The sequence below is a fragment of the Aplidium turbinatum genome, chromosome 12, assembly GCF_918807975.1.
Source record: "Aplidium turbinatum chromosome 12, kaAplTurb1.1, whole genome shotgun sequence".
NCBI classification, from domain to species: domain Eukaryota; kingdom Metazoa; phylum Chordata; class Ascidiacea; order Aplousobranchia; family Polyclinidae; genus Aplidium; species Aplidium turbinatum.
This window is the reverse complement of record NC_137483.1, coordinates 11579135-11597167: the sequence shown is the minus strand read 5'-3', so window position 1 is coordinate 11597167 and position 18033 is coordinate 11579135. Positions and strand designations below refer to the sequence as shown.

General features: G+C 36.8%; 1 protein-coding gene across 2 annotated transcripts; it reads right to left on the bottom strand.

Annotated features, from left to right (window-relative positions):
• Window positions 1-1110: 1110 nt before the first annotated feature.
• LOC145781147 (uncharacterized) lies at window positions 1111-15957 on the bottom strand. Of its 2 annotated transcripts, none has more exons than XM_082592911.1 (20): window positions 15843-15957; window positions 13844-13994; window positions 13241-13386; window positions 12550-12667; window positions 11585-11786; window positions 11207-11329; window positions 10940-11050; window positions 9632-9741; window positions 8565-8637; window positions 7866-8014; window positions 7333-7489; window positions 6727-6847; window positions 6245-6334; window positions 5101-5727; window positions 4584-4710; window positions 4036-4203; window positions 3678-3877; window positions 3044-3130; window positions 2610-2813; window positions 1111-1624 (listed from the first exon to the last, which is right to left on the bottom strand). In XM_082592911.1, exons 1-20 carry the CDS (start codon window positions 15876-15878, stop codon window positions 1400-1402), a joined length of 3225 nt encoding a protein of 1074 aa, XP_082449037.1. In that variant the 5' UTR covers window positions 15879-15957; the 3' UTR covers window positions 1111-1399. The 2 variants fall into 2 exon arrangements, with proteins under 2 accessions (XP_082449037.1, XP_082449038.1); XM_082592912.1 differs by having other exon boundaries at window positions 4036-4200.
• Window positions 15958-18033: the final 2076 nt, after the last annotated feature.

Sequence of the window (18033 nt, the reverse complement as noted above, 5' to 3'; positions counted from 1 at the left end):
TTATGAAACCAATCTAAAAGCTATAAAAATAAAGAAATCCACAAAAATCGTTACATAGCCTAATTTCATTGAAGTCAATTTGTGACAAATATGAAGAATATTAACATGTTTTGCTTTTATCTGCGATAGCAAAAAGTTATAGGCCGACAATTCAAAAATTCAAACAACAAGAAGTTTTAAAACTTAATTTTTTTCAAAATTGAAATGAAATTAAGTTACTTGAATTATCAGAGCCTTTCTGATCAGAGCAAGGTTAAAAAATTGATTTAGAGCATCGTTTCGCAATAAAATCATCAAAATGCAGCCTAGCAAATGAGAGAAAAAAAAAATTAATCGCGTGTAGCCTACTACAAAAGGCTACATAAAAACAAAAAGTATCAACAAGTTGTGGACATCCAAAATGACTACTAGCCTATAACAAATCTAAAAATAGTCTACAACACAGTGCTTTGCCATTTAGTACAATTAAAGCTATTTAGAATGACTTATAAAAGATATGAAGAGATTTTAAAACAAAAATTCGGAATTATAAAAAAGCAAGCTATTTTTGCAACAGTGCAGATTTCGAGTACGTTATTGAAAAAAAAACTTTTCACAAACCAGGGATATTTATATCCCTGTCACAAACTAACAATTTCACAGCTATTGTAATGACAAGTTAAGACCACTTCTACACATAGTACTGTAAAGGTTATACAAATGCAAACGTTTCATATGTATGCTTGATTTTAGTTAAATTTGAATCAAACTAATAAAGTTTGCTGTCGTTATTTCAAATTCAAGCTGCATTTTCGTCCAAAGCGGATCGAACACTTCGAATTTTTTGCAAGATTTAACTGCTGTGAGTAAGTTTATCGACTTGTGGTGACGCTGTGAGGCAACTTGTAGTAAACTAGTTTTATTCGGTTTTGAAGCATACGAAACAAACATGCCGTACTTTCAGCAAAATCAGCGTTTGGAAATAATAAATTGCTGTTGAAAAGACTCGAATGCGAACCACAGCGAACGTAGAAATTGCACAGCAAAACAAAACGACTATAAACTTGTACGAACAAACAAATTAGACAAGTTTTTTCTAGAAATCTACAATACTAGCGGGAACTAATCCAAGTTTTAACTCAGAAACGATCAGCTAAAAAGCCTACGTTCGTTGGTGACTGTAACGACAAACGTTTTTTTTCTTGCGTTTGCTGACTGTTATAAACTGCTAGGAATATAATACAAAGTAAAACCACTTTTCAAACATTGCTTACAAAATTGCAACAAAGGTTCAGTCTAGTCACTTTCGTTCACAGTAGTATCTCTACAAAAACCACTTTTCCAAATTTCACACCGATTCAATGTCAATACGTCTCAACATGTTGAAACTGCGCACTAGACCACTTGACTTCGCACCAGTCTACGTGACTTTATTGGGTGACGACATTTCTGCAACGATGGCTTTTTCACGTTCGTGCCTATCGCGAAGGCTTTTCAACAGCTCCCAATCCAGCATCTCATCAGCTTTTTCGATTTCACGTGATTCGTGATGCGCATCATGTGAAGTATCATCTTTTCGCTCGCGAATCTGTGAGACTGTCGGGATCACTTTCGGCTTCGGAACTCGTCGTGCGTATTCTATGGCCTGCGATAAATAAATGGTTGTAAAAAATTGAAAGGAGATTATATTTGGTTTCTTTAAAGAATGCATGTTCTAAATTGACCTAACACAAAATGATGGTGTTGGTAAACGTCAATCACCGGTTAAAAAAAATGAACTTTTGCTTTATCAAAGTAGAAATACCACAATAGTTTCATTTCCAATTCCAACTATTACTGCTATGCAATAGATTGAGCTTCGCTTTTAGCAGCATGACCGATGCTTACTTCACAATGTAGATATTAACGGGCTAAAACAGGTCGTTAGTATTTACATTGTGAAGCATTACTGTGATAATATGCAGAATAGGATGCATTGCTAATCAAGCAGCAACAGTTAACCGGCCTCGTTTTAATGAGAAATTGATTTTGTTACAAAAACATCTTCAGTCTCACAACGTCAAGTGATGTTATTAATGTCAAGATTTCTTGAGAAAGGCTTTACAGGAGCCGAAAACACTCAAATTATTTCTTTTTATTTGTTTTAATGATTTTGTTTGAAATATATTGCTGCAAAATTTGTTGGTTGTTCTTTAAGTTTATACGATTGCAATAGAACAAAATCAATTCAGGCAAGACCCTAAAAATCGTGGAACAGCGCGCCCTAGCACCATCTAAATCAAATTAGTTTTGAGCAATGCAGTATGCACAGCGGAAATCATGTACATTTCCTGTTCAAGGAAAAGAAAATACTTGATAAAACTACACATTTAGTAAAATCCGTCGCATTTCCATTGGTTTAACGTATTTAATCAATATAAAAAAGACGGTTTTTGCTAGATAGCAAATTATTTTTACTCAGGTAGCAAATTAGTGCGTTTTTGCATTGATTCAACGTCTGCAGAGGCAATGTAAAAACGCACTAATTTTACTAGCTGGGATAGCATCACGGTATATACCGGCGGGTGGTAGAAGTATGAAGTACACCCTTTGGGGCAGACGGCTAAAAGATAATGAGGACAAGAACAAACCCTTTCTCGTTTCTCTTGCATTTCTTTTTTCTTTTTTTCAGTATCTTTCCCTAAGGTGAAGCGATGCCTCGCCTCGAGCACAATGGCCAGCTCAGGCATGTCGCTTTCGCCCTCTGGTGACTTGGTCGGTGCTCCGGTGACGTTGCTTTTGTGTTGCTGGCGGATGAATTCCGCGTATTTCCGAGCGCGCTCTACTTTTCCCATCTGTGTCGAAAAAAGAGTGCGCCACAGATATTTAACAAGGAACTAAATGTACGAGGAAAATATTTTCGCTCAAAAACCTGAAATTCTTGACCCTTCACAAATCTGAGCATGCAACAAAACGAAAAAAAAGTCATTTTATCTCGAGCTCAAACCGAATAGGAAACAGTAACAGAAGGAAAAACTACATAACTTCAACTAGCATACGGTTAATTTTTATCAGTAGCTGTTACCTTAACTTTAGCCGTCAAAAGGTCTGGTCCAAGACCACCTAAGTTGATATCCCGTTTCAAGCCTTTGTAATCTTCCAAAGTGTATTTCTGCAAGTCATACAACTAATTAAACCTATTCATAAGGATAACTGCTTACTTTACAATCAATTTTAGCCGCCCTCAAGCAGTAATCAGACAAAGTTACGTAGTTATTTCAAAATCTCCCATAGTTGATTGGTGGTACAGAACTTGTAAATAGCGAGTAGAAGGTAGCAGAAAGTCGGACAAAAAACTGCCGATTCGAGCTATGAGCATTGAGCAACCTTCTCGCTTTTTATAAATAATCTTTCCAACGCAAAGTCTATGATGAATATAAACTCCAGATTCCAGTCATTCTTAAACTGAGCGGAAATTTCTTTGTTCTTGACTGTGGAGTGTAAATCATTTACAAAAACTGACGGTGGCAACATTAGTTGCTAAGTTAAAAACAGTGCTAAAGTTAGCACCGTTGACTAAGAAATACCTTTTGTTTTAGTGTCTGCTATCTGCTAAACGCTTGCGTGCATTTGGAACCGAGTTAAATCTAACCAACTTGCTTTATAAGGCATCAAAGCTGGCTTAAACTGTGCTGTTTGTTATTATTACAACCACTCGCCTTGTATGTTGGTTTTCTTTTGCTCTTCTCATGCTGCCGGAGGTAGCCACCTGGAGTGGTTTCGGAATCAGAGATGCTGTGTCTCGGAGTCGGCTCCATGATCCCGCTGTCATTGCTTGAATCTATCTGAGGAGGAGACGACTTTGCTCCTAATATGGGAGGCAGGCGAGGAACAGCTTGCATCCGATTGGATGGAGATACTGAAAAGTATAAGAAAAAATTACCAAGTTTCTCACGGAGTACCTCATGGGATACAGTTTTGTCGTACATTTCAGCACTTTTTACTAACATCTAATGTTGTAGCAATGTAGTTGTGATGTTTCAAACTCGTATGAAACACGCGACAACATGAGCTTACTTTGCTCGCTGGCCTTGGAGTAGACCTGCTCAATGTGGTCATTGTGAGGAGGGGACACGGATAAGAACTTGCGTTCATTTGATCTTCTTTGAGGAGGAGAAGGCGGCAGGGGCATCTTGTACCGAGGATCGTCGATAAATCCTCCTCTTCCAGGATAGGAAGACACTGCTATAATTTTTACATTGTGATATTTGGATGGGATAAGCGGATGTTGAGGTCAACCTGTGATCTTGTGTCTAATCACGCAATTAAAGACCTTGTTGGTAACATATATGGTTGGTAGGAATACCGCAGCGCTGCGAATGCCGATGATACCAATTATTTCTAACGTTCCATCACTTTTTACAATTAATTTCTTTTTGGAACCCGAACAAGCGTCGAGTATCAACGTTTTGTCTCATATCAAAACAGAAAATAGAAAAATGGGAAAGAAACAACAAAAACGGTAACAATCCATATTAGATTTAAAACTCTTTTCACATTATTCGGATGATTCGCTTTGATCAAAGATACAATTACCCAAACTTCAAATACGGTACACTACAAACCATCTTGGTATGAAGAGTCCTGGTTGTTTCTTTTCGGGCTCAAGGGGGCCACGTGGCTCGGGGGTAAAGGCATCTTATGACTCGCTTCAGGTTGGTTGCGCTGGTGAGCAAATCGTTGTTGATACACCTGCAGGAATAACGTAATCAGATGTCGACACAACGTTATCACAAGACAGATTAGCACATAGAGGTGGATCCGGCCACCCTCGGTAACAGGGACGTCACCGGTTAAAAACTGGACTATTAGATTAAGACAACTGCTGCCCACAAGCAACAATAATTGCGAGTCGTTTTTTCTAACTTTCTGAAGGTTTATGCAATTATTCCACTGCAGCGATATGCACCTGACAACTCACTGATAGCGAAGCCATTCTTATATCATTTTCATATCTAGATTAATTAAACACAGTCAAGTATTTTCCCATTCCAAAGTTGTCAGCAGACCTTCTAAGTATTAGATCTAAAACCTGCTAAGATAAAATTTAATCTTAACTGACACATCATAGACTAAACTTACCTTCATCATGAAACTTTGGTGGTAATTTTGCACATCTTCGTATTTGACTTGGTGGTACACAGAAGGCTGCTGCATCTGGTCATAGTTGGAATGTTGCTTAAACTGTTGCCCTTGTTCGTACATGTCTTGATTGAAACCTGCTTGTCTGTGCTCGGTGCCTTGATGCGAAAGGAACTGCTCGAGTTGTTCATTGTCTGTGTGTTGTGCAGGGTAAGAGCGGTTGGAATCGCTGTAGTCACTGGGATGATAATACTGCTGATCTGGAAAAGCAACGGGATGTGGCGGTCTCATGTGATGAGGACGTCGATCCAGAGTCTCAGGACGGAAGGATGTCCGACTGGAAAACGGGGAAAACGCGGGATGGTCACCGAAGTCGCTTTCCGCAGCTGGACCGTGTCTTCTTGGAGATGCAAATCTTGAGCCATGATGACGACTGTCTGTTACAGAATGGTCGTCTGCATGACCAGGTGACGTATATTCTTGTTTCTTTATTATCCCTGCGACTTGTGAAGGGGAGAAGAGTGGCTTAGAAACTGAGTTGTTCCCAACTTCCCGCAACGTCTTTCGCGGAGATGGTTGGGGATTTCCCGAAAACTTGTCCTCCCTGGCATACTTCAGTCGTTCAGCCTAAAGCAATGTAAGCAAAACACAGCTCAATAATTCGATTAACAACCACGCCAATGTCACGGAAAGATGAAATGATAAATTAATCTCTTCCAGACAAACCGGCGCAGTAATTGAGCAGTTAAAGTAACCAAGTTTACTTTTTGGACGTGGACTTATGGAAATATCATCGAGCTTTACTAAGCGTTCATTAATGAAAGGGAATGTTTTTTTTTTTGCAAAAGAGAAGTTGTAAAATTGGCGAATAAGAATGGCAACCACAATATAACATGAATGAAAAATGTGTATGCTTATTAAGCGCGTATATAAATAATAAGTATGCAATATTTGTGCAGCACGTATAACAACAACAGCACATATCCAACGTCATGTAATAATGGTGGTATGAATGGACTAAACTAATAAGATTAGGATAAAATGACTTCAACCAAAAACGAAACAACATATCAAACATATCATTTGACTAAAAAACTTGATAAAAGAATTTGGTCAAGTAAAAGCATAAGAAGCAGCAATGTACCTGCTCTCTCCATTGGTCTTCAACGGAAACATTCAATTGGCCTTCGTTAGTGTAAAGTGAAGGTTCAATGTCTTCTGTTTCATATTTCTTCTAAAGTTAAGGATGAGCAAAGGGTGTTAGAAAGTCGGCAACTTTTGACAATTTCAAAGCAAAGAATAGTTAAATCGGAGTTCTCAAGCGAGCAGGAACTACACCAATCCAGACAAGGCTACTGACCTACTACTTTGGTGCGGTCAAAATCTACAATAAAGTATCACTGAAGGAGTAAAGGGAGACCATTTTGTTCCGTCATGAATGAATAGATTTTGTTTGAAAAAAAATGATGATGACCTGACTTTGGAAAGTAGGCAAGGGCGAATGAGAGTTAAACTTTAAAAACCAATGCAAAAAAATTCTATTGTTTTAATGCAATGTATGTTGATATAAAATCTAGAACAGACGTCCTTAAAATACAGCTGTTGAAATACTATTATATATGATACCTTGACATTTCTGTTTGAATCTGATCTAGGGCGTCGTGGGGAAGCTTTGACCTGCTCTTGTTGCTTGTTCTTTTTCGAATACATTTCCAAATAGGAAGCGGAGTTGCTTTTTCTCCCTAATCTAAGAAAGTTAATAAGATTGCCCATAATTGATCTTTGTTAAAGTTGCAGCAAGAATTTCTTTCCGTACCTGGACAAATACTTTCTTTGGACCAAACTTTGAAAGTTTGAGAAAAAAGGGATGTGATACTGTATAAGTATTAAGTAATTGAGAAAAAAAATCCTTTTTATATCTACGATAAACGTATGTCTTTTACGACAGGGCGTCACATAGCTATCAAATTTTAGTAATGTATAATCAAACTTTCTAACTGCAATTTTAATAGATTTCTTTTTGTTGGGGTTCAATTAAACAACACGGTCCTTTGTTTTCTTGTGGTAAAATTAGTATCATCACGTTAAATCCTGTGTTGTTGTTTTTTTTTGTTTTTTTTCTTGTTCTGTGCATTTTTGGTACGACAAAGTACAGTAAAGTCTTTTCCAAAGCTAAGTTAGGTGAATCAAAATTACCGATTTAAAATGAGCTTCAAATCATAGTATTCTAACCTTGCTTTATTCAGTTCAATGTAATCCTTGTTAGACCGAGGAGCTTTGGGAGGAGTAGGCGCGAAGTTCTTCAGAGTCTTAGGGGTAGCTGCGGATGATTGGCTGCTGTTTGAGGAGGTTTGTAATTGCTGAGACTGGGTCTGTTGAATCGGTGTGGCTGGAAGAGAAAAAATAACAAATATTCATCTTTTAAATGATGCAAATGCTGGGCTTATGAATGGGAGACGACCAAGTCAAATCACAGTACAATCTTATGTTCAGGTAGCGGGCGACAAATTGTATGGTGCCAATCACTAAATAAGCTTTGTGGTCCATTGGCTTGTGGCGGGGACGTAGCTTGTTTTTACCAAAATTAATATTATCACTCAAAACCACAAAAAACAGCTCTACACAAAAATTGTAGTACACTCCTTTCTGTTTTTCCATCTCATTTTCCGGATGTCGGGGTAGAACGAGGTCTAGCAAGGCACATCCTAAACTAGGAAGACTAAAAGACAAAACTGTTGGACCATGACCGTGGTGACATGTATTACCTCGAACTTGTTGAGTGTGCGGAGCAGGTACGTTGTAGCCTTGCGGATCGTTGGTCGGAGGGTTTGTGGCGACTTGGTAGGCCTGATCAAGTTCGTCAAATTGCGGTTGAGTCTTACGTTGATAAGAAATAGGAGGTTTCAATTTAGATCTGCAAAGCAAACAAATCTGCACATTACAGTGAGTGGATGTATTGTACGAAGTTAACAGCTCGAAAGAAAAAAGCAAAGTTATCTCAACTGTTATGTTTATAAAGGAGTGGTGGGGAAGGGTACAGAAATTTATCAAGCAAGTAAATGGGTTTCAGCATACCAATCATAATAACCGTAAAATAAAATAAAAATAATCTATACATCTTAGCCTAGTGTTTAGGTTTTGTTAAACTTCATATATATTAGAAACAACACCGCTAGAAACGAAGGCATTGAGACTGTTATAAACAATTCTTTCAACAGCGACCTTCAATACCTGTCAAAAAGAAGTCGCAATGATATTACTAATATTGTTACGATCAAGGAAGTGTCGGTTTCAGCAGTCTAAACATTTTAATTGCCATGGTCTCATGCGGTATGGTTTACAAGGCCGTAGCGCAAAATTACGCTTGCTCCAGATGCATGTTAACAATGTAAAATGTTGCCGAAAACATTTTGTAAGTACGGTGCTTTACATCAAAGGTGCTTTACATGGTCATGGGTACGTACCTGGGGTTCGGAGTGCTGCGTTTCTTGGGGATTTTGGTGAAACTCTCTTCGGACCGTTCACTCTCCTCCGCAACTGACAATGACAGTGCTGTTTAATTTTTATTTGCTTTTTTTAATCCTACGGTCACACTGAGCCGGTTTCATATGATTTTTACCTTGCTGAGTCGATTATGACATCACAATTCTATTTTTTTAATTACCAGAGTCTCAAAGTAAAAAGTTCGAGAAACTTGTCACTTTTTAGTAGTAAGGCTTAAATCGCCCTTGTTGCACTTGCAAGTGTTAATTGTAACAGTAAGCCGATTTTTGTACTATTTTTAAAACAAACCAAGGAAAAGTTTTTCTCTTTCCTTCTCAGTTTGGTGGCTACGCAAATTGAATGGATGGTGATTGGTGATTCCCAAACACTATCTATCGATGCATTAATTTCAACCTTTGGTTTTGCTATTTTTTACTTTTGTTGGTGCCAAATGCGTGTTTGCTTTGTCGCTCTCTACAGTCTACATGTTTGCGCCAACAATAAAAAATAAAACTGAATTGTACAGCAGTATTCCAGTGTCATACTTCATCATTGGGAAACTAGAGGTGGAATCTTAAGTTTAGCAGAGCAAATTTTCAAGTTAAACAAATTGAAGACATGGCTGGCAAATTGCAAGAACCACTTTGTTGGTAGATTTTTTTTTTTTTAATTGATGTTTTAATGACGAAATCTTACAAACGCCTTGATAGGCAGGTTTGACCACTCCTACGGAAAAGACTGTAACAAATTAAGCAAATCGATCTTGCACAATACACGTATAGAAAACATCAGTGGCCTATGTTAATCTTTTTGTCGTATCCAGGCTCACACCATGTTGATGAAGATTTTGCAGAATAGTAGGGAAGGCAAAAAAGCCAGTTCACCTTCAAGCGCATAAGGCACAACGGCATGCTCTCGATCGGTATCGAACCGATGTCCCTTTGACTGCCAGGCAAGACCTCTCACCACTAGGCCACGAGATCAATGGTTAAATTACAGAAAGTTAAGTTTGTTTTATTGAGCGAGAATGAGGAACACCTCTACCAACCTGTTGGCCACTGACGCTCCAATTCTAACATGCGGTTGAATTCATCTTCGTATTTCTTGTTCATCAACAGCAACCGACTGGGGTCTGAACTTAGTCTAACTGGCGAGTCTCTGCAATAAGCACAAAGAAAAAAAAGAAGAAAATTAAATGCTGGGCAAAACATCGCTAAAAACAAAATGCTCAAACTTGCCATTTTTAAGCGATCTGCTCGCATGTAATTAGCTATCTTCAATACGTGAAACTAACTTTGCATGATTTCACAAATGCATCTGTCCAATGATAAACGCTAATCCACAAAACTTGACTTCTTTTTTTATATGTCCCATCAAAGTAATAATACAGTATCGAACTTGTTCACGCCTGGACACAGCAAGCCATCTTAACTCTAAAGAACGCGAATCGTAGCCAAGATTTCCAATACATGAAAATGGCCACAACAAACTGAAAACTGTGAGCCAGGATCAGTTTAGATCCAGAAATCTCCGTCATTTACCGTTTCAATACATTTAAACAACGTAAAAGTTGAAAAAATATGTGATTAGAGTGCAGTTGGTACAAAGAACCATTGATAAAAAAAGCTTTCATAACTAAACCAAAACCCACTCCTAAAGTGAAGAGTGTTGATACTAACACCACTTCACACAATCACCCAACTGTGTGCTTTCTATTTACGCATAGCCATAAGGTACCAGCAGTAAGGTAATATAACATACATCAGTGGTTGAAGAAAATGTGTGGACATGATAACACAAATGAAATTACAAAAGATAACACAAAGAATCAGATTGATTAAGGCCATTTTTAACAAGCAATCTAACGTTTCTTAAAGTTGAAAAGACATTAAATGTTTCTGTGTTGGCATATGCTGTAATGCTGATGAGTGATGACGTAAAAATCAGGGTAAATTTATTGCTGAACCATCATGTTCTCACAATTCGAAAGGAACAGCTTGGTGAATTAAGCTGATAAAATCAGACTCTAACAATTGCTGAGCCAATAATTAGGCAAACGCGAATAAAGAATTCCAACTAAAGACAACTGATACTCTTCAAGCTATTTGGCAATCTTTCATTGCCACTCATCTAAACTCATCCAATGGCAAGATGCTCTTAGCGGACTGTAATAATAATAATACTAGATGAGGAATTAAAATAAAAGAGCAATTCTGTAATGTTTTGCAGCGAGGATATAATATTCCATCTTAATGGTAAATGGTTTTGTTAACAACAACATTTTTCGAGTCAGTTGTGTCTGGTGTACAATATTAGTTGTGAAGACGTTACCGCAATGCACAAGATGCAAACATACTTTGAAGGATAAAGACTTTCATTGTGAACAATTATGGCTCCCTTGGGTTGGCTCCCCAATGTTGTGACATCGGAAGAATCCATGTCGTGTTTGCCGTTGATGTTTACGTCACTGGAGAGAGAAGATCAAAAAAGGTCAAATTTTTCACTGTTAACTTTAGATGTCTTTGAATAAAATGTTACTTTATAGTCGTTGAATTGATGCAAAAAAAATATTTCTTTAAACTAAATTAGGTTCTTATGTAATGTCAGAGAACACTGAGCCCACCTCGAGGGAGCACTGCTTCTAATTCTATTTTCTTTTGTAGGATTTTCGTTCGTCCTCCATTCCGGATTATACCGCAGATGAGAGTATGGATCGCTTTGATCGGACTGTTCTTTAGCTGTCGGTCTGTGAAGTTTTAAATGTAAACTTTAATACACTGATGTACCGTAGGCCTTTCGGGAGCAACTAAATTACAAAAAGATAAGCAAAAAGACTTGAACATATGAAAAGGAGAAAAATCTTGAAAAAAAATTGCACACCCAGGAATAAAAATTTCAATAACAATGTCAAAAACTTCATCTTAACTAACATATTTTAAACCACACACCAACGTAAAGTAATATTATATCAACAAAAATATTAACATTTTCTTCTGCTTACTGATTGGGTGGTGGATAATCGTCAACATCAAAGGAAGGATCTCTTTCGTTGAAAGATAACGAATCTTCTAGCGCTACAGTTCGAATGTCATCATCGTCTGAATCTTCCATCGATCTCGGAGAATTTAAAGAGTCCTGAGAGGTGGGGGAATCGCGGGACATCCCGGAAGCAAGAGGAGGTTGATATTCTTCAACTGTTCTCTCTGTTCGACATCAAATATACCATCAAAATTATTTGGTTCAGATTTTTTAGTTCCATATGCACCTGAATTACTTTCAAAGTCAGATGCACGTGGAACTACATAACAATTTATCCTTGTTTGTGTGTTGAACGAATACTGACTTTTATCACTTGATTAATAGAAATAAATTCCAGTCTCTTGCAGACGACTTTCTTTAGTTTTAAAACTCAACGTCACAGTTTCATGATTTAAAAAAAATAACATGCGCAGTTGCACAGTGCACACACGTTGGTAAAATCACAAGACAAACATGTAAATTGTTTATTTAACACGATGAAACCTATCCAGTCACGTTACATTTCTTCTCAAACAAAATCGTGAACCCTTACAGCACACAAACGTTTTCAAATTATCTCCTTAGATTTTGCTCTTAAAGTCAGTTAAGAAATCACCAATGTAACCAGCTGTATCTGTAAACCAAACGCTACAACAAGAGCAAACACTGCTTTTATTTTCAAACAGAAGAAATCGCATGTTTGTGGCCTGAAGTCGCATTTTAGAAATGTCTGCATAGAAGTGGTAGAATAAATAAAACAATGAGGCTAGAAATTCAAACATAAAAATTACGTAAAAGTTGCAATTAGATTACGTATGCTCAACTAAGCATGACAACTCGCTGACTGTACAACAGCTAGGCATTTTAGAATGCAACCTACATCCACAATTAAAAAACTTACAAATGTAGCAGCATGCATAGTATACACTATTTAACAAATATAATTACCGCTTTCGCTCGGAGAAGCTTTAGGTGACGCAAATGTTTTGTTAAATTGAACTCCTTGCAATTTCTCGACAATTGGATAGTTTTTTATTGAAGATTTTCGTCCCCCTTGACTCTTCATCTGAAACATCACCTTCCATATCAAACATTGGATTTAAATACAACACAACAGCAGCCTATGTCATATACTACAGGCCGAAATGTGTATTGCAACAGAACAAACCGCCCCGTTAGCTCATTGGTTACGCACCTGGCTCAAGATCACGCGACGCTGGTTCGGCTCTCAGGGTGTGCGCTTGAGCAACGCATTTCAAGACTGCTCTCCATTCGGCGGCACCTAGTGAATGGAAAATTCTCCGGCAACAACACTTCATCAATCGAAAACTCCACTCTGCCAATCTTGGTAACTAGCCCTGCATCAAGAACCTCTACAAGTATGCGAAACTACCGCAGGAATAACCTATCAAGGCTTTGTCAGCCCGAGGATAAAGATTCAAAAACCAAAACCAACAATAAAATAAATTACATTGTGTATGTGAAGTATAGCAGCACTTCTGTTTCAGTCCAATTCCTGTGGTTATTTAAAATAATCTCACATGATGAAATTGCTCATTCGAAATTAATTTTGCCATGGCAATAGCCACAACCCTGCGTGTACCAAATTACCAACTAAAACATGGACTCCTCATTTTACCATTTTGATTTTGTTTAAATCTTCTTGGTCATAAGAAGTTTCACTCAATCTGTCCAGACTAAGATGAAGCTCAGCTTGCAGACTGTCAGTAATTCTGTTGGAATCATGTTGTAGAACAGGGTTTCTTTGATTCGGATGAGATACATCTAAGAAGTATAATTTTTCTGCATCATTGACACAACTAAACTATCTTGCGATGTTTATCACATAACATAAGTATGGGTATTTGAGCATCTCTAGTTTGGAATACGTAATCATAAAGACTACAGAGTAATGTACACAGTACAATCAAAGACTTTTTCAACATCACCGTTTTATTCAAATCAATATTCCAAGATCTGTTAAACCTAAGCTGCCCAGTCAAAAGCATATCGTTTTATAGTTTATACAATCACATTTGTCATAAGGTGCATGGTAATGTAGCATAAAGCAAGAATATTTTCAAACAATACATAAACATTATGGCTTATAATTGAATTACAAACATATTTTAACTTGTTCTGCATATGTACAAAGGTTTCATTGTGTTTAGTCAGTAAATATGAGGCTAAGCTCCTTTTGACCAAAACACAAAGGTTTCTTTACTACACCATATGTTCATACTTTTTAGTCGTTGTGGATTGTATTGGTTCTTAGCCTGAAATTTCTGTTTTGAGAGAGGTGAAAACTGTTTAATTTGTCGTCCACTGTTTGTGACAAACTCTTCTTCATTATCAATGGTACGAGGATGAGGGAAATCCACACGATAAGTGTCCTGAAAACAAAGAAAGCATTACTTTAAATAGGCTTAAAACTAGTTTCTGTAACAACATGATAAAGCATTGTATTAAGATTATTTTATAAAACTAACAGTACATCTTTTTGTGAAATTTGTTGGTTCTTTTCTTTCCACAAGGATAAGACTTAAACTGAGTAAAGGCATAAGAGTAAAGGCAGTGGCTGATAGTCAGAATTAGTGGTGCTATACTGACGCGCCCAGCCTCATGGCCAAAACATGATGTCTATCACTGTCATTCTTGCTACAATCGGCTGCCTAGAAACAATACATCTGTCATGTGCTATGACGATTGGTGTTGAAGTCAGTTGGTCATTGTTTTATGCGGCTCTTTTGTTTGGCTTGAGGCTGCTGTATGTTAGGTTATGTGTTTTCAGGGGTTATTGCTGTGAAATTTTGTTGAATCAGTTTATTACTAGATTAGGTGACATAGTTCTTCTATTTCGGCACAGTTGTTGATCTTTGGATTATAACTACTTATGAAAATAGTCTCATTAAAGTGCAATTGTACCGCGTTGTTTTCTCTGGCAATGATTGTAAATTCAAAGTCAGCGAGGCACTGTTGTTGATGATTAAAGACCAAACTTTAATCTAAGCTAAGATGTTCTTTCAGGCAGGAGTGAAGTGGGCGGATTGCGCTGCCTATGTAGCTTTCCCTGTATATGAGCTTGTAGACACAGTTCTTGGCGGTACACATGTCATCGTTCCATAGTGGGCAGTCTTGTAGCCAATAAGGTTTGAATATCCCAGGAAATTCTTATGATATCCTATGACTACAAAACTGTGTTCCAAAAGCTAATGCAAATCGCTATTACCACAGCAAACTCTCAGCATCAGGCTAAAACAGGTCATTAGCATCTACATTGTAAAGTTACTAATGTATGTCATACTAAAAGTCAAAAAAGGGTATATGCTAATTTTTAAGCAATGATTTTTACAGGATGTTTTCATTGGCAAATCTTCTTTGAATTCAAATAGGTCCATTTTAGCAGCTGATGAGTATATGGCAAACAGTTTCGACACTGAAAACTGATTCAGCCAACATGGAAAGGAAAAATGTCGCTTCAAAGCATTCAAAGCGAGCTTGGAAACAATACAGAAAATACTGTAATTTAATCTTAAATTTTTTGAGTTTTTTATCTTTTAATCTATCTATGAGAAATTCTGCCACTCTCTCACTAAGATGAGAAAACTAAAATTTATCAGTAGCCTAACTAAAACCTTGCAACAAATTTTGATTAATCAAAGAATTCTGTTTTATTGTCATTCATGAGCCACAGTTTGGCATCATTGAAATAGTTTATGCTTAACACTTAATTGATTGATTGTATGTTTATTCTCGGACTGGGAAAGCTTCTTGCAGAGCTTCATCCTGGCAGTTTCGCATACTTGTAAAGGCTTTGAATCACTGATGTAGGCCAGTCACCGAGATTGACATAGTGAAGTTTTTGATTGTTGAAATCTTGTTACCGGGGAATTATTCCATCCATTAGATACCGCTGAATGGAGAGGAGTCCTTAGAGTGCGTTGCTCAAGCGCACACACCAAGAGTCGAACCAGCGCCGCTTGATCTTGAAGCTTCTTTGTTCCAGAAGTCACGCGCTAACCAACTGAGCTATCCGGGCGGACTTTATTAAAAAAGTAGCAATTGACTACTTATTTTTTGGATTTCAATTTTTTTTTATTCAACAGAGTGAATGTATAACCATGTATACATGATGCATGCAACATTAACTGGATTAAAAACAAATATAAGTAAGCCTGATCATAACAGCACTACTGATGCCATAGCTTACAGTGATAGTTACAGTACAGTCTAAAACATACCTCATTTTCAACATCCAAAGAATCATTTAAAGACATTTTAACATGACAATACACAACTACTGTATTCTAACCCAACAAAAGAGAAAGTATATTAAAATAAAATGTTTGAATTAACCTTGAAACTAGCCACTATAACAATACAAGGAAGCTTAATTGAAACTTATGCAGATGGTTAATTACACATTTACACTAGACCAGTAGTTTCAACCTGGGGGTGGCAATTCCCATGGGAGTCATAGTCAGAAAAACTGTAAATTATATTAAACAACTAGGTATGAGATTTCACACTTAAATCAAACAATAACAAGCTGAGTAAATTATTAAAAACAGTCTGTGGTAGAAGCTGCCAGGACAATTCTGTTGCAACAATGTGTGATAGCCTAATTTATTCTAATTCTACTACTTGCAGAATTACTTTTTAATAATTCACCTTTACAATAATTTGGTCTATGGGTATACTTTATTGATAAATGCTATTATTACTACAAAAAGTTTTCAATGGCAAGCAAAGCGAATTAGATCAAAATGAGTTACCATACTAGTTTATCAAAAACCTTTTCAGAATTTTAGTAAACTAGTAACTAATTTTGATGTAATTAACGCATTGACATTTATGTATCTTATACCCAAAAATTCATTAGAATATCAGGTGATTTATCTTGGTTCTTCTAGAAAAAAATCTGGAGCGTGGGCACCCTAACAACTTTCAAAACAAAACGACAGACAAAGTTGCCAGATGCAAATTTAGTTTTTGGTCAAACCTGGTTAAACAACACCTAAAAAGCCGTCAAATCCAGATAAATAAAATCCAAACGTGATTTCAAGAATGTTTTGCTCATTGCTTAAGTTAATCTTATTCATAGTGCGAATATGCCGTAAAATTCTTTCACATCTAAAAAAGTGAAGTTCTTCTTGCAAGCGGAAGCTTTTAAAATGAGGTTTTGATTTTCTGCATTTACTACAGTATAATTTTTTTCAAAAATTTTTCACTATGAATCAAAAAAAATCTGCTGATCAACATTTCAAAATTTTTCAGACGTCTTTTTATTGGTTAAGTAGGCTAAGGTAAGGGTTATGGTTAAACCACTCCAATCCAATGCACTCGAATTTGGTAGCAAAATTAGCAAGCTGGCAACTCTGACAACTGGCTTGGATTTACAAAGGAGTTCAAAATTTAATGCTTGCATTATACACAGAAGCGGCCAAGCCGGTGGTTCTCAACCTTTTTTCTTTTGTGGCCCATTTTTGTTTGTATAAAAGTTCTGTAGCCCATTCAGTTTTTATGTAAGAAAAAAACTTCAAAAAAGGTTTATAAACAAAAAGCAGCAGAACATTGTCTTTGGAATGTTGCTGGAATCCCCTTGTTGAATCCAGGCGCTGACGCTTCACACTATCTTCTTTTCGTTAAAAAAAAGTTCACATCTTCATCTATGTAATTTGGATAAACTTTTTCCAGGTGAAGTCTCAGTTTTGATGGCCTCAATGAATGATGACTAAGAACTTTACAATATAATGCACATTGTCCTTTTTCTTCTCTGTTATCAAAAATTGATGTACATACTGAATATAAGTTTCATCAAACTTAAAGCATTAAGTATTGTCAATTCCTCCCCAAAAAAATCCACAAAATAAAATGCTGCACGTACTAAAAAGCGGATCTGCAGAAGTTCAACAAGGCTACCGCTTATAAAGATGGCTTAATTGTAACCACAAACTAGTTTATTACATCATAAAGTGTTGTAAAAACTGAGTTGATGTAAAACTGTATGTTGCAATAATTAGAATGATGATTGCCACTTTGTAGCTAAAAACAGCAGCATCATTCATTGTTACTAAACAAACAAACAACGAAACAAGTGTAAAATTGACTATAGTGACAAAAATGAAACAAAATGTTTCAATAAATCTTTCAATTTATTAAATATGTCTGTGGCCCACCTCGAAATGCTTCTATGGCCCACCAGTGAGCCATGGCCCACTGGTTGAGAACCGCTGGGCCAAGCCTACCATTCTTTGAGGGGAAAGCTTTGAATACTCATCAGCAGTGTAGAAAATTTTAAAACGTGAAAAATCTTTCTCAGATAAATACCGTTGGTCACAGCGGAAAACCATAATATCTCCGTGAGAAAGTTGCAACATAAAATTCCTGAATCCTTTCGTCTGTATGCGATGACACCGAAAAAGTACTCTT